This window comes from Pseudonaja textilis, chromosome 1 (assembly GCF_049901715.1).
Source record: "Pseudonaja textilis isolate UNSWEBS1 chromosome 1, rPseTex1.2, whole genome shotgun sequence".
Lineage (NCBI taxonomy): Eukaryota > Metazoa > Chordata > Lepidosauria > Squamata > Elapidae > Pseudonaja > Pseudonaja textilis.
In genome coordinates, this window is record NC_141990.1 from 148,813,752 (window position 1) to 148,829,921 (window position 16,170).

A 16,170-nucleotide genomic window follows, 5' to 3' on the forward strand; every position below is an offset into this window, starting at 1 on the left:
GCCCTTAAAAAACCAAAAACCAAGTGCCATGTCCTGTCCATTATCCTAACCTCCTCCAGAAAAAAAAAAAAACCCTATAATGACAGGGTGTCCCACAACGAAGACCTCTGTCACTTAGAAAGCAGAATTTCTTGATGTTATCTAACTTCTCAACTTTTACATTGATCCAATTCCTTTAGCTACCTGTGATCTTTTGAAGACCACGTTTCCTTCTGACACTAAACTTTATTATCTTTCTTACAAGTTCCTTTATATCGGTTTTCAATTAATTCTTGCCCACCGTACATTAAATAAACTATTTGCCTTTTCCACCATCCATTTCTGGCCCAATAGCATCAGATTTAATCTCAGTATTATTTTTATCCATATATGTTATGTATGTCCAGTAGGATTATTGGTATGGTGTTATAGAAGTTCAACTGTGTGCTCACAGTGTCAAGGTAGAAGTGCTACATTCACATAGGCTTTCATATTTCTCCTTTCTCGGCAAGACTCCTTAGGTAAATTAAAAGAACATATTTGCAAGTTCTTTGAAATCCACGCAGTTCAAGCAAATTTTTTTAAAAATTAATACATTACCTTATCTGCTGCCATGGTGAAGAACTTCAAAGCAGTAATATCACTCTGAGTCACAACACTACTTCCTTTTAAATACATCTGCATATATTAAAAGGACACAGCTTAGCTGATGGATATATAATACCTTCACAAAAATTCCCAAAGAAACTGTTATGCACTGTTCCTTTGTTTTTTTTTCTCTTCTGTATTTTGCAGCTGACCTAGTTTTATTTATAGGAAGCAGTAATAGGATTCAAATGTTTTGACTACCGGTTCTGTGGGCGTGGCTTGGTGGCACAGGAAGGATACTGTAAAATCTCCAGGCAGAGGTGGCATTTCCCGGTTCTCCAAACTACTCAAAATTTCTGCTACCGGTTCTCCAGAACTGGTCAGAGCCTGCTGAAAATCACCTCTGATAGGAAGGAATAGAAAATAATATGAACCCAAACTGATTTCAGGAAACAAAATATGTACCTTTCCAACAAATGCCATCCCATATGCATTCCCTGCATTTGCTGCTTTTAGGAAGTAGTAGAAAGCTTTCTGATGAAAAAAAATAGCAAGGAAAAGTTAGCATTTCTATAACAATGTTCTTTCAGATTTGGGTTTTTAGTCTTTTTTTATAATTTTCACATACAAAGAGAAAAATAGGGAAAATGAGAAATTAAAATAATTTTTTTTAGAAAAATTTTTTTTTAATTAACTTTATTGAATACAAAAAATTAAAATATACAAATATACAGTCTCAAAAAACAAAGATTCATACAGTCAAACATTACCGTAATCTCTGTGCTAAAACTAATTAAACTTTTTTTTTAATACATTTGACAGTGAGTTAAATATTTCCTAAATTATATTATGTGGCAGTTATTTCTTACTTCCCATGGGTTCTCTGTTATTTATGCTTTATCAAACATAATGTTCTGTTGTTAATATTTGTTGTTGGATTATATTTATTTATTTTTACCAATGAATTCCTTCTATTGATTGTTTAAAGTACGAGAGAGTCTAAGACTGACATTAACGATTTCTGTTTGTTATTGTATGTATCTTAATCTGTTTCATAAATTTATTTTCCCCCCTTGATTCTCCTTTTCATTTTTTTTATGTTCTAGCCAATCATACCACTTATTCCAGGTCGAGTAAAATTCCGCCTCCTCTTTTTCTTTTCATTTTAGTGTGAGTTTTTCCATTTCTGCACATTCACAATTTTTTTGAATAATAAATTGTATTGGTGGTATATTAGGCAATTTCCAAAATTGAGCCAGTGAGATACGTGCCGCTGTTAGGATATGGATAATCAAATAATTTACTTTGGAGGGATAACCTTCCATAATGATACCCAGAAGATACAATCTAGGTTCCCACCCCAATCCACCCTGGACAATTTCTTCTAACCAAGTTTTGATTCTAATCCAAACATTTTTGACCACTGGACATGTCCACCAGAGATGGAAGTAGGTTCCCTTTGCATTTCCCTTTGCATTTCCAACAAGTTGGATTGGATGTTGGGTATATTTTTGCTAATCTGGAGGGTGCTAGATGCCATCTATATATCATTTTATATAAGTTCTCTTTATAAGACACAGATTTAGTTATTGTAAGATTTCTCTGCCAGATTTCTTCCCAGTCTTCTAAGTCTACATTATGGCCGAAATTTCTTGCCCACGTTATCATTGGTCCTTTCACAATTTCCTCTGCTCGTTATCTATTTTAATAGATAATTATATATTAGCAGCATTTGAAACCACTGAATTATTGTCAGTTTTAGAATCAGCGTGGGATTATTTTGAACTTGCAGTACATTTTGATAAATAATTAAAACTACTTATATTCAAATCCATTTCAATTAAAAACTACTGTCAGAGAAGATATACTGTTTCCAAGGACTTTAAAAAAAATAATTTTTTTTTATAATGATTGATCATTGGTCCTATTTCCAAATAGAAATGAAGATATGAGAAAGATTTAAAAGAATTTGGAATAAAATCAAAGAGTACTAAATTTGATAAGATACTTTTGGGCCCAGACAAAAATATGATATCTAAATTATATAATTATCTATTGGAATATGAATTAGCAGAGGAAATTGTGAAAGGACCAATGATAGTGTGGGCAAAAAATTTCAGCCATAATATAGACTTAGAAGACTGGGAAGAAATCTGGCAGAGAAATATTACAATAACTAAATCTGTGTCTTATAAAGAGAACTTATATAAAATGATATATAGATGGCATCTAGCACCCTCCAGATTATGAAATTAAGAGAGTTGGGGTTTGGTTCTGAGTTTTTTCCTCTCTCCCAATTTTAGGAAATCCCATTTCCTTTTGAAAAATTCAACTTGAAATATGATAGGAAAACAAAAGTCCAATGTTTCCTAGTATTTAAATCTGAGGTGGGATCCAAAAGAGAAGCCAAGGTTTATTCTTCTCAGATAATGCTGATGAAATTCCCCCATTGCCATCATTTCTCACATTGCTATTACTTCATTTGAAAAAAAAAAAAAAGCATAGCATTAACCTTTTCAACTGCATTTGGAACATACAAGAATTTACAAAGGGAACACCATCTTAAAAAGAATCTGTATATATGTTTACTGAATTCCAACTACCACTCATTAAAAATGTTTATGATTAGCCAGGATAGCCTTTAGATGGGAATTTCGGAGTTTTAATCTAACATTAGGATACTGGGATTAAAAAGGGGTGTTTTAAAATATATTAAAAATTGAGAATGTGCATATTAATGAATGTTAATGGAACAGTGTCCATCCCTGAAATCTGTATATACGTACAGCATGATCTTTTTCTAGTCCTCTTCTTCCCACAAGATGCAGCTGTCCAAGATATATCTGGGAAAAATGAATTGTTGGTATGCAAAGTGAAGAATGAACTATACATAATGGCAAAAGAAGACGACTCTGGAGAACTGTATGGAAATATGGTATCTCCACAGCAATTATATCCTGCAATTATACTAAGTAATCTCTTCATGGATCATTACCTTGTAAAGTTTGAAGGGCTTTATATAGAACAATGACATTATGAACTACATTAATAGAAATGCTTACTCCAGGAAAAAAAAAATACCCATAATGGGCAGGTCACAGACAAAAGATCAGGTTAAATATGAGCCAAGACAACCAAACAGATATTTACAATCAGAATATGATTCTGGAATAAATGGAATGGCCATCATAATTAGCATATGAGCGCTAAAGACAATGTCTACATACAAGCCTTAGTATTGTTGACAGAGGAAACAGTGCAATGACACGTAGTGATGATAGTGAATCTCCTTGAAATATGCCTCTCTTGATATTAACCTCTCCTAGTCTCTCACCATTGACCTGCAACTTACAGTCAGTCTTGTGATCTTCTTGCAGTAGTTAACTAGTTGGTCACTGTTTCTTCAGCTTCTTTGCATAGGCAGCACTTACTGTCTGTTGCTGTCTTCTTAATTTTGGCTTTGCATGAATTTGTTATTATTATTATTGCTATTATTGTTATCTATCTATCTATCTATCTATCTATCTATCTATCTATCTATCTATCTATCTATCTATCTATCTATCTATATCTGTATTGTGGAAACCCAGACCATTAGATTACTTGTATTTTGTGAATTCAGAAAGTGGGTTAATTCTTATGTGAAGCAAGCCAAGGAGGAAGAAATTTAGGAAAATTATCTTACCTGTATTCGTGTGTTTCCTCTTTTAGCCAAAAACTTAAAGTATTGATGTAAATCCCAGTCCAAGAATACCTCATTAATACTCAGATTTTCTGGCCTTTCCATCAGTCTCACTCTTTCAACTGGTATGTCTTCATTTTTTTCTAATTTGTTAGCTACTATTGATAACAACAACAATAACTTACATTATCAAAACAGTTACTGAAGTTTGTAAGATATAAATGCTACAAAACCATTCTTTGGGAGACAGAGAAAATAAAAAAAACTGTTCCAGATTTATTATTTTACATTGCTTGTCACATAGTTTGCACAAGAAATCATATAATAATACAATTTCTATAGTAATTTTTATGTTTTCTGTTATGGAAATGCTTATATAGACTCACATTAATGTCTCAGTAGAAAAAAACTGTATACAATGGCAGAATTCAAATCCCTTCTCTTTTCCTTTATTCTCTGCTACTTGGCCTGTTGTTACCCTATTTTCTCCATGCAGAGGCAGAAATTTTTTTTTTTCATGCGGAGAGTGCAATGATCTGGCTCCATGGGAAAAAAAACAAGTCTCTTTTTTTCATCTCTAACTTTGAGCAGGTGATTGTTTGGGATGGCTTTGAGGCTCAGTGGAAAAAATATGAGCTTTTACTCATTAGGAGCCATGGTGGTGCAGTGGTTAGAATGCAGTATTGCAGGTTAATTCTGCTGACTGCCAGGGGTTCGATCCTCAAGCTTGACTCAGCCTTCCATCCTTCCAAGGTTGGTAAAATGAGGACCCAGATTGTTGGGGGCAATATGCTGACTCTGTATACCGCTTAGAAAGGGCTTTAAAGCATTGTGAAGCGGTATATAAGTCTAAATGCAATTACTATTTCAGCAACCAGGAGGGGAAGGACAACAATGATACACTGGTTAATACAATTTGATTATTAGTTAATGCACCTTTTTGAACAAATGCACACACATTTTGCATTAAACTGTCAGAAAGGCTGTTTGGCAGAACAGAGGGGTCCTTCCTTATAATGAGCACCTCAGAGCTGTAATGTTGAGTGCATCCAAGTGTAGAACCTCAAATTGTAGCCTTTGTTTTGAAGGCAAGCTTCATGTTCCTAGACTGTTACCAAACAAGCAAGATCATGTTCAGCGGGGTTCATATATTTGAAAACACAAGATATTCATGCTATAATGTGGAGGAAGGTTTCTGTTCTCTGCACATCCAGAGAACCAAAGAACTCTGTTCCAGGATCTCTAAATTCTATTTACAGGCCACAGGGACTGAAGTTTATGTAAAGTATTGGTGTACATTTAGGAGAATTTTTTTGGTTTTCGGAAAAGTTTTTTAACTGTTCTGTTCAAGGTCATTTCAGAAGTGAAAATCTTTCCATTTTTCCTTGGCACTTATGACTGCCTTTAAATACCATTTTTGTATTCTAAATAAATGGATCCCAATGTTGTTTTTATTCCTCTTTTATATTGTGTAAAGTGAGCCCCCCCCCACCATTTTTTTTTCTGTAAAGGTCTTAAACTACTTACAGAAGATACATTTTAAATCAACAGCGCTCACCAAACTTTGCAACTTTCTTATAATTAGTTAACGCTGCTTCACAATTCTTTGGAACATCGATTCCTAACCAGTAACGGTAACCCTAAAAAAAGAAAAGAAAAATCAAAATTATTTTCCTTTTTATTTAGGAATTTAGAACTGGAAATAATTGAAATACATGTTTTACAAACCATGATCATCTGAGATATAAGATTTCCTCCAACACTAGCAAATGTGTAATATACGAGTGCCTAAGGAAAAAAATAAATAAAATCATGCTAGAAATGTATTTTGAATGCCATTTTAGATCAGATTTCAGAGAGTTTCCTTTTACCTTTGTCTGATTATATTCCACTCCTATTCCATATGACGACAAGAATCCTAATGCCTACAGAACCAAGACAGCAACAACAAAAAGTCATTTTACCAACCAACATGTTAACAAACTGTTAAATTAAAATCTTATTATGACAAAGTTACATTGATGTGGTTTTATCAGAATTTCCTGCAATGATTAGCTTTGATTTATTCCCAAATAAAAAGTGAATTGACATATTTTCCTTAACTTACCATGATGAAATTTAGGGAAAGTCTTTGCACAGTAAAACTCTTTTATATTATTTCTAACCAAATGCCTCTCCATGCAAGTGGTTTTACTATAACAAAGATAATGTGAATCAGGCCTCAGTTCTGGGGTCCTGAAAACTACATGAAAGTTTGAAACTGAGATTACTTTGATCTTCCTGTTGATAAGGAATAATATTAACAATGATCCTAGGTACACAGCAATTTGTATTTGCAACTGTGCAGAGTGTTCTATATTTCATGCAGTAGCACTAAACAGCTGGTTAGCATCCTAGTAAGAGTGCAAGATCAATGCAGAAGATAAGGATTGGCTTATTCAGCCCATCTAAGTAGAATGAATGAATGAATGAATGAATGAATGAATGAATGAATGTTCATCTGTGCTAATTTCTCATTGACAATTACTCTGTGAAAAGCAACTTGTTTGAGGAGGAAGAGGAGGCCAATGAGGTCACATTTCCATTTCCTTTTAAAAATTGAGCAGGAAAAAAATAAGCAATTTCCCTACCACTACTTCGGATCAGGTGCTTCTAAATTTCTCAAATGTTCTGATTTATATCATGTTGAATCTGAAAGAGGAGACAACCTGCTCAGTAATATATGAAGGATCAGCTAAGGAAAGTAAGAATGGCTTTGCCAGTTGAAGAGCAAGCTAAAGAAAATCATACAAACAGTAATTACTGTGGCACAGACAAAAAGTGTGAGACAAGTAGTAGGTATAAGATCTTCCCCCATCCACAACAAATAATTTCTTATTTTTCAACACAAAAATTTGGGCAAAAAAATGTCCCTGTTTTTCTCATTCCAAAGCTCATGACTTAGAATCATGGATCTGTTACATGAAAATAGTTTCCAGTTGAGTATTCAGGAAACAATTTGACCATGGGACCAACTACCTAGAGAGGCAGTGGATTTTCCTTCCCTGTAGATGTTCTAGTGGAAGCTAAACAGAACCCTCTGAGATTACTTATTTATTGAAAATGTATAGCTGCCCATCTCAACTTTGTAATTTGAGATAGCTCACAATAAACAAACAAACACAATATATAAAACATTATAATGGAACCAAGGTTCCCAAAAAGCTCTCTCTTAACAAACATCCCATACATGTAGAACTCAATTAACAGCCTGGCCCCAATGTCTGATTGAAAATCTGGGCTCAAGGCTTTCCAAAAAAACTAACAGGATTGCTGCCATCTAGTTCTCAGGGGGGATATTGTTCAACAGGGCAAGCATATAACAGAGGAACCATGCTTCCTGGCTCCCACTAAATGACCTGGTTTCATAGAAGAGATCCAATGCAAGCTCATCCTGATATCATTTGGATAAGGCAGCCATGTTGCTTTCCATAGTCCAATCTGTCTATTCAGCTACCATGGATGTCAATATCTGGTAAGCTCACAAGATTCATTTCTCTTGCCATGCATATCTATACATCTGAACTAAACTGTGTTGTTTCTCTGTATCATGAAATATATGTGGGTATATGCATAATTTTGTATTTGTTTGTTTGTTTATTTACTTCATTTTAATGTATGCTGATTAGTGCATATTCAAAGTGACAAAGTTATTCTAAGTCTAAGTCTGCCAATCACACTCCCCTTTCCAAACTCTATTATATCCTACAACCACCCTATGGATGGAAGACAGCATTTTGGTAAATCATTCACACTATCTCCAACCCTTTTAGAAAGCACATTCCCAGATGATTTTAAATCTAGTCTTTAACCTTATTAAAGTCCATCCTCAGTAAGTTGACCATAACACCATTACAATTTTCCTTTGTTGTTACTGCCAACAATGGAGCAATGGCTCTCACGTTCTACTGATCTCTCAGTGACATTGTTACTAATGGCATTCCAGCACTAGCTGGAAGTCCTTATTGGCAGTGGTCTCAGCACTCCCCCACTGCCAATCCTACTATGCAATTGCTACTAATCCACCTGTGTGCCATTCCTTGCCAACACTCCAATGACAACTCCAACAATGGTGGCAATGATAGCCACCATGCATGGCCATTGCTGCTGCAACTCTAAACCCACAGCCCCCTTTAGCAATGGTTACTACTGTAGAGAGTTGCTACAACCATTGCTCCAGATTGAAAGCTCCACTCCTCTCATCATGCAACTCTCTGCAGGTCAAATAACTCTCTCCAGTGGCTCAACCGCTTTTGTAGTCTTACCAAAATAGTAGTCTCCCAGATCACGTCTACCTTCCAGCTTTCTCCAACCCTGTATCCACTACCATTCAAACTCCATCTCTCTCAAACTTATGCAATCTGAATTATATTCCTTCTTCAGTCCTCTAACCTCACACATATGTTGAATGCCACCTTCTCTTATATCATTTTTGGAGGGAAATATGTAAAGCTAGCTTTTTAACATTCTTATAAATATACATTTAGTTTGAGGAACTGATTTCTGTCTATACACTGTCTTCAGAGAATTCAGGCTTAAGTCTTACCCCAATTTTTTGATCAGTCAATAAATATGTGGGTATATTTTATGCATACATGCAACCATTCTTGTAAATTAGTCAACTGGATTCATTATTTCCTTACCACCTAGTTGAGATTTCTTTGTTCCATCTACACACATTTATTCTTTTTCAATTATTCATTATTCATTTTAAACAGACTAGTAATTATTTAAAGCTGCAGTTAATTAAAGAACCACATACAGTCTGGCTTTTATGTGACCCTTCTTCAGCTAAAAGCTTATACAGTAATACAGCTGCTTTTACATTTTGAGGACCATTATATCCAAAGAGCATATCAGCTGCCAGTCGTTCCATAACTTTTTGGCTTTGTTTTTCTGCTGCCTCTAGACGGTGGTTTCTGGTTCAAAATAAGACACATTTCAGATTTAATCAGTCAAATATGTATATATACTACAACTTTGCTACAACTTTAAAAGCACAACTATAATGATGTGGGAAAATACCTGAACAAAGCTGAATAGCTGAATACACACACACACACACACACACACACACACACTGAGGTTCTCATGGGTATTTGTATGTGGATTTATTCGGGTTTTCTCCCGCGTAGGATTGGCAGTATCTAGGCAACGTTTCGATGAAGTCTCATTCATCATCTTCAGGCTTGTGTCTTCGGCTCTGTGCTTCTCAGAGTGTATGTATACATACATACCATATATGGTATTCAGCTTTCTTCAGATATTTTCATACATATATAGCTCGCACAGCAATAGGCTGCCCCAAATTTAAATCTGAAACCACTGTAAAAGTCTGACTCACAGATGAACACTATACAGAAGCCTGATGATGGCAGATGAGAGTCTGCCGAAACAAATGTAAGGAAGTATCTTCATCTCAGCAGTCCCTAGGCCTGTTTCTACCTGGTTTGCTGTTAATTAGATACATCTATATTTAAGAGGTGGGTACGGGGCTTCAAGGATTGTATTGAAAGAACCCAGGCTGTTTTTCTTAGAAAACTTCTGGGTCTTCCTCCTTGTGTTGGTTTTGCTCCAATGTACCTGGAACTGGGCACTCGATCAGTCGAATGTATGGCGTGGATTAACACCTTTAAATTGAGTTTTCAGGTGCTCTTTCTGGCAGTTCCTGGTAACTACCTCTCCCTGGCGTTTGCTGACTCTCATATTTCTCGTTGGGAGAGGGAGCTGATAAAGAAATTACACCTGCTAGGTTTTACGGGGGATGCCCTGGGAGATTATGGCCTTAAGGACGCCCAAATTAGGGTAGTCCAACGGCTTGTGGACATTGACTTGCAATATCTACGAGCCAGAGCTAACAAAACTTGCTCCCCTCTGATCTTCAGCCAATTTAATAATTACAGACTGAGGATGGCTTCCTATTTTTACACTCTAACCATTCCCAAGTATAGAAGAGCTTTCTCCCTAGGTCGCTTTAATATTCTGCCCTCAGCACTACTGGATGGGCGATTTAAGAGGCTCCCGATTAACGAGCGGCTATGCCCCTATGACAGAGCTGAGGTTGAAACTGTGGAGCAAGTCCTTTTATATTGCCCTGTGTATAACGCAGGCAGATCTAAGTTTCTGTCCTTGAAACAGACCCTTCTAGACCCAATGTTAGTGATTTGTTCTTATATTGTCTAGGGGATGGCTCCTCATATATCACTTCTTTGGTTTCCAATTTTTTTTAAGAGCTGTAATCATCAGAGGAGAACGCTGTAATTCCCCTTAGTCAAGTTTTTGGTGACCAATTGTTCATGATTAATTTTCCCATGTTCTTCTTTTGTTGTACTTGTGCTTTGGTCTGTGACCACAAATAAAGTATTATTATTATTATTTAAGAGGCAAAGGAAATTTGCCCTGTCTGCCTGTCTGCCTGTCTCTCATACGTCCATCTCTTTAAGATGTAGATTAAATGGAAGCAAGTTTATGAACTTTTTGTTCAAAAACTTTCTGTCTTCATATTTTTTAAAAAAAATTATATTTACTTCAATTGTAATAATTGATAGCTGGTCTAACCGATATTTGACATTTGAAACATCTGTATTAGGCAAAAAAAAAAAAATAAGGGAAGGGTGCTTTAAAGATGATGGAGCTTTCTGTCTTCCTCTCCTCCAATTTTTATCTCTCTTCAAGGTGTAATTTAGAATCAGTGAGGCTTTCTTATTCTATGTATGTATTTCATAATTAATGTAACAGTTATTTCAAATTAACGAATGTCAATTAGCATTCATTGATAGCCAGATTAAGCCTTTACTATGCATCCAAAGCAATCTTATTGTGAACATTTCACCTTTAATTAACATGTTCTGGTATTTAATTACTCAGTATCTGTTTTGGTTCAGGGCACATTTTCTAACCAAAGCTCCTGCTGAATTCAGCTATCCAACACTTGACTACTTCTGTGTGCGTATATCTATAAGGTACAGACTTATATGAATTCAACATGTTTGCAAACAGACTATTTTAGAAATGTAAATTTGTTTCATGGTCCTCCTATGATTTTTCCATATCATTGATATACACCAAAGAGGAATAAATAGGTGGCCTGTGTATTGTCTAGAGCAGGGATCACCAACCTTTTGGACCTCAGGGACCACCAAACTCATAATTTTAAATCCCACGGTACCAGAGACCCTGGGAAAATCCCAAAAAATGTCTGCAGGAAAATTTCCCACCCTGTTTTCCTACCGATCAATCCTTCTTTATTTGGGATCGCAGGATACCATCTCCAGCTCCGTTCTCAGGTGGGAGAGGGAGAGAGAGAGACTGAGACTCTTTTGGCTTCAAGCAAGGAAAGTAGCAGAAGCAGCAGAAGTCTTTCTTTCTCTTCCCCAAACTCTGCCAGAAATGAGTCTTTGTGAGACTTGTTACACCGGCACAGCAGGGTCCCAAAGACTCTTTCTTGCGGAGCTTTTGGAGGAGAGAAAGAAAGACTTTTTCTGCTTTCCTTTCATGAAGCCAAAAGTAGAAGAAGAAAGAAGTGGAAAGAAGCAGCCCGGTGGCCAGGCCAGGTGCATAGGGTGAGTGGGACCAGACCACCCCTCTGCCCTTTTCCCCTTCCCCTCACTACCTTGTGTTGTTCACAATGCAAGTGACACAAGCCTTGTGTTCCCATGGGCCATGTGAGCAGAACAGCCTTGTGTTTCTGCGCAGCCGGGGTTAATTGCTTTGGGGGGTGCTTTGGGGGTGACATTTCTCTGCGGACCACCAATTTTTTTCTGCAGATCATCAGTAGTCCCCAGCCCACTGGTTGGCAACCACTGGTCCAGAATCTCCCTTGCCACTATATAATAATTCTCCATCCATTGCAAACTCCCTTCTCCCTTAATATTCACCAAAGTATGAACCTGAGGCACTTCTAGAAATCCTGCAAATAGGGTGAATGTTTGGAAATTAACCCTGCATCTTACATTTTAAACACACATTTAATTTGATTTTACTGGATTTTTGAACCAAAAGACAAAACAAGGACTTGGTCAGATGGTCCCAATCCATATATTTTGACAGGTGTAGGTCTTCTTCTGCCTACTAATTCAGTTGTCCAAACTGAATACTTATTCATATCATTGTTGTATATAGTCATTCTTGAGATATTTATCTAGGTGATTTTCGAAAGCTGACCTGACTTTCATCTTTTGCCACTGATTTGTGTGGTTCCCCTGTACTAAAAGAGTTTATCATTTAAAATAATTTATTACAGTTAAATTGTTTATTCAATAATGTTAAATCATGTATCGTTATTGAATAATTTTAATAACATTTTGCTTGTGGAAATATGCAGTGAAGAATGCACATTTTAGAATTAGTAAGTGATTATTTTAATAATCAATGGTGTGCCATATTTCCTACTGATATATGTTTGCTCTGCCATCAAAACAAATGAATGGATACTTACTTTTCCTTGTCTTTGTCATTTTTCTAATGCCTCAGTATTTTCTGGCTACTCTGAGAAATACTCTTGTCCTTCTTTTTTCCAACCTCTTCTTTTACCAGAAAAAAATTTGACCAGAATAAAATAAAATAAAATCAGTTTTAGAACAAACGCTATTTTGGTCATCATAGCAATCTCTCTTGTGTTTGGCATCTGAATGAGTGTCTATCTGTGAGTATTTAATGACCCTTTTCCAATCAAGACTAGAATGTAACTGAAATACAGATTTCAAGTAAAATTTGCACATTAATTGAGACATATTTCAAACGTGGTACATTCAGCGTAAGGCAGTTTGTGCTTACAAAAGATAGCTTGCACTGCAGAATCCCATGAAATATTTATAAAGATCTTTTCCAGAAAACCCTAGTCATTTCATCCACCTACTCAGAGGTTAACACTCTCTGAAGCTGTAATAACAGGGAGCAGTTCTACTGTCCGGTTTCTGTAATTTCTCATTAATCTTACAACTTGTGCTGTCATTTTTTGCAACTCCTAACACCCAGTGTGGCCGTGCCCTCTCCTTTAGATACATGTCTTCTACAAATGCTGTTTATTCACAGAGTCTCTCTCAGAAGCATAGTCCTCCATTTTTCCCCCTCGGTGGTCTAAATTTAGCCTTCTTCTTATTCTTCTGGGACCTATTTACCCCTCCACATCTGTTAAGCTTTTACTGTATAAGAGCAAAAAAAGATATGACACATGAGAACTATGATCAAATTTTCCCAACTTTGCTTCATCCTCTTTTGTTATATAAAGCAGCTGCAATTACAAAAACTTCAATTTTGTTAGAAGTAATCTAGCGGTGGAATAAATAGGTATATCACCTACTTACTACCCTGACCTAATCTCTGAGTCAGAGCTGAAGAAGCTTTTTGGATGAGAAGTGAAACGTCTTCAAAGAAAAACAGGAAAGACTAGTTGCCTCTGGAAAAAAACACCTTTGGGACCACCATGACCTGGATAACTGAGAATCTCTGAAGACTTTTAGGTATATACCCTTCAAATAGCGCCGGAGTATTTTCAGAAAAATTGCAGACTGCAGGAACCATTTGTGCTTCCGTTTGAGATGCAAACAACACAGACTCATCCCCAACAGCCTGTGCCTGTGTTCAACAATGAAGGGACACAGGACAGAAAACATCCTCCAGAAAGCCCAGCTCCACAACACAGTCCTTTCAGCAGTTCCAAGGAGGCTCCATACCCATTTGCACTACTCAGGTGACCCTGAGGACACAAACAGATATCCAAGTAGCCTCAACAACTCTCTGGAATAATGCAAATGATCAGCTCTCTGCAAGGAATATAAATCCTTCCATTTCCCACCATCCAGCCAGAGCTGAAGAAGCTTCTTGGATGAGAAGCAAAATATGTTCAGTGAAAAACAAGGAAGTCCAGTTGCCTGTGGAAAAAACACCTTTGGGACAACCATGACCTGGATGACTGAGAATCTCCATAGACACTACTTCTAACTAGGAAGAGAAGTTAAAATTTGTGCATTATTAAAACATTATTATGTAAAAGCGATGAACAATGAAGATGAAGGTGTTCTAATTGATGCCAAGATTAAGGAAGGAATTTTTATTGGTCCACAGATCAGATGCATCATCAATGATAAGTGGTTCAAAGACCTATTGGTGGGGCCAGAGAAAATCACCTGGAAAGCATTCAAGGATGTTGTTGAGAATTTTCTTGGCAACTACAGAGCATCAAACTACCAATACATATAGTTGGTTGACAAATTTCTTACAGCATGCAGGACCATGAAACACAACATGTCGCTGAAGATTCATTTTCTGCCTTCACTCTTGGACTTCTTTCCTGAAAATCTAAGTGTAGCCAATGTTGAACATAATGAAAGTTTTCCCCAGGACATTACCACAATAGAAAAATGGTATCAGGCCAACTGTAATCAAGGCTAGCTGACGATTATTGAACACTGCAATGAGAAGCATCAGAAACGACTACAAATGAAAATGAGCAGCAAAACCCTTTTGTCCCTGTTGAATTCATGTGACATGTCAAATACATTAGGCAATTAAATACATTAAAAAGTCATTAAAATTCCATAATTCTCAAGATTTCTACATGATATAATTATAGTCATACTGTAATTATATCTGTCTCCACGGGAAAAGTGCCACACGACTGGTACCGCAGCACCACTGTTCCGATCTGGAAGGGAAAGGGCAGCCCAGCGGACTGCTCCAACTACAGACCGGTCAGGTTACTGTCACACACTATGAAGATCTTTGAACGCGTCCCTTGATAAGCGCATTGGGACACCGCCGACATCAGCGTCAACCAGGCTGGATTCATCAAGAACTGCGGCACCACCGACGCCATCTTCGTGTGCGGATGCTGATGGAGGCTCACAGAGAGAAGAAAATCCCGCTCCACACCGCCTTCCTAGACTTGGAAAAGGCCTTCGACCGAGTCCCGCACGATCTCATCTGGTACGCACTGCGAGACCACGGCGTGCCTGAGCTGCTCGTACAATGGGTCCAACTCCCATACAGATGTCACAAAAGCCGTGTAAAAGCGGCAGCTGGGATATCAGAGGAGTTTAATATTACCGTCGGCGTGACACCAGGGCTCTGCTCTCTCACCACTGCTGTTCATTCTGGTGATGGACACAATTACACACGACCTGTACACGCCCGCCCCATGGACACTGCTCTACGCCGATGATGTGTTCCTGGCCAACCTGTGCAAGGCTGAACTAGAGCACCGAGTCCAACAGTGGCACGACCGCCTCGAGCAGTTCGGGCTCCGGCTGAACCTAAAGAAGTCCGAATACCTGACCACTGACAATGAAATGACAGGCTCCATCCACGTGAATGGGCAGGAGCTACCGCGCGCCTCCACCTTCAAGTACCTGGGAACTACTCTTGGGAAGGAGGCCTACTACAAACTGAGGTGGCAGCCAGGATCAATGCAGCGTGGGGCAATGGAAGTCCGTCACGGGCGTCCTCTGTGACAAGAAGATGCCGGCGCGCCTGAAGGCGAAAATCTATAACTCTGTGGTGCGCCCTGTGGCCATATACGGCGCAGAGTGCTGGCCGGCGACCAAAGAAGTCGAAAGCAGACTCCAGATAATGGAGATGCGAATGCTCCGATGGTCGGTAGGCCTCACCCTACTCGATCGCGCCAGGAACGAAGAAGTGCGAGACGGTTCAACGCGTGCCCATCCCCACGGTCATGAGGCAGTCCTGCCACGATGGTTCGGCCACGTGAGCCGCGCCAAGGAAGAATCCATCATCAAATCTGTAATGAAGGTGACTGTCGGAGGAGCGAGACCGCGTGGTAGACCTAAACAACGCTGGATGGACACGATCAAGGCCGATCTAGAGATCGCGAAGGCAGACCCGACACACGTGGCAGACAGAGAGGTGTGGAAGCAGTACTCAAG

At 37.9% G+C, this 16,170-nt stretch overlaps 1 protein-coding gene across 1 annotated transcript in view; it reads right to left on the reverse strand.

Annotated features, from left to right (window-relative positions):
* Positions 1-15,053, reverse strand: part of SEL1L2 (SEL1L2 adaptor subunit of SYVN1 ubiquitin ligase) — a 28,274-nt gene extending 13,221 nt beyond the window's left edge. The window contains exons 1-10 of the mRNA XM_087922109.1: positions 15,000-15,053; positions 13,758-13,864; positions 9,051-9,207; positions 6,121-6,174; positions 5,978-6,037; positions 5,808-5,889; positions 4,253-4,407; positions 3,354-3,410; positions 1,033-1,101; positions 580-657 (exon numbers count right to left, since the gene is read on the reverse strand). Coding sequence (XP_087778235.1) covers positions 580-657; positions 1,033-1,101; positions 3,354-3,410; positions 4,253-4,407; positions 5,808-5,889; positions 5,978-6,037; positions 6,121-6,174; positions 9,051-9,207; positions 13,758-13,864; positions 15,000-15,053 — 873 coding nt within the window. The remainder of the gene's footprint in view (positions 1-579; positions 658-1,032; positions 1,102-3,353; positions 3,411-4,252; positions 4,408-5,807; positions 5,890-5,977; positions 6,038-6,120; positions 6,175-9,050; positions 9,208-13,757; positions 13,865-14,999) is intronic.
* Positions 15,054-16,170: the final 1,117 nt, after the last annotated feature.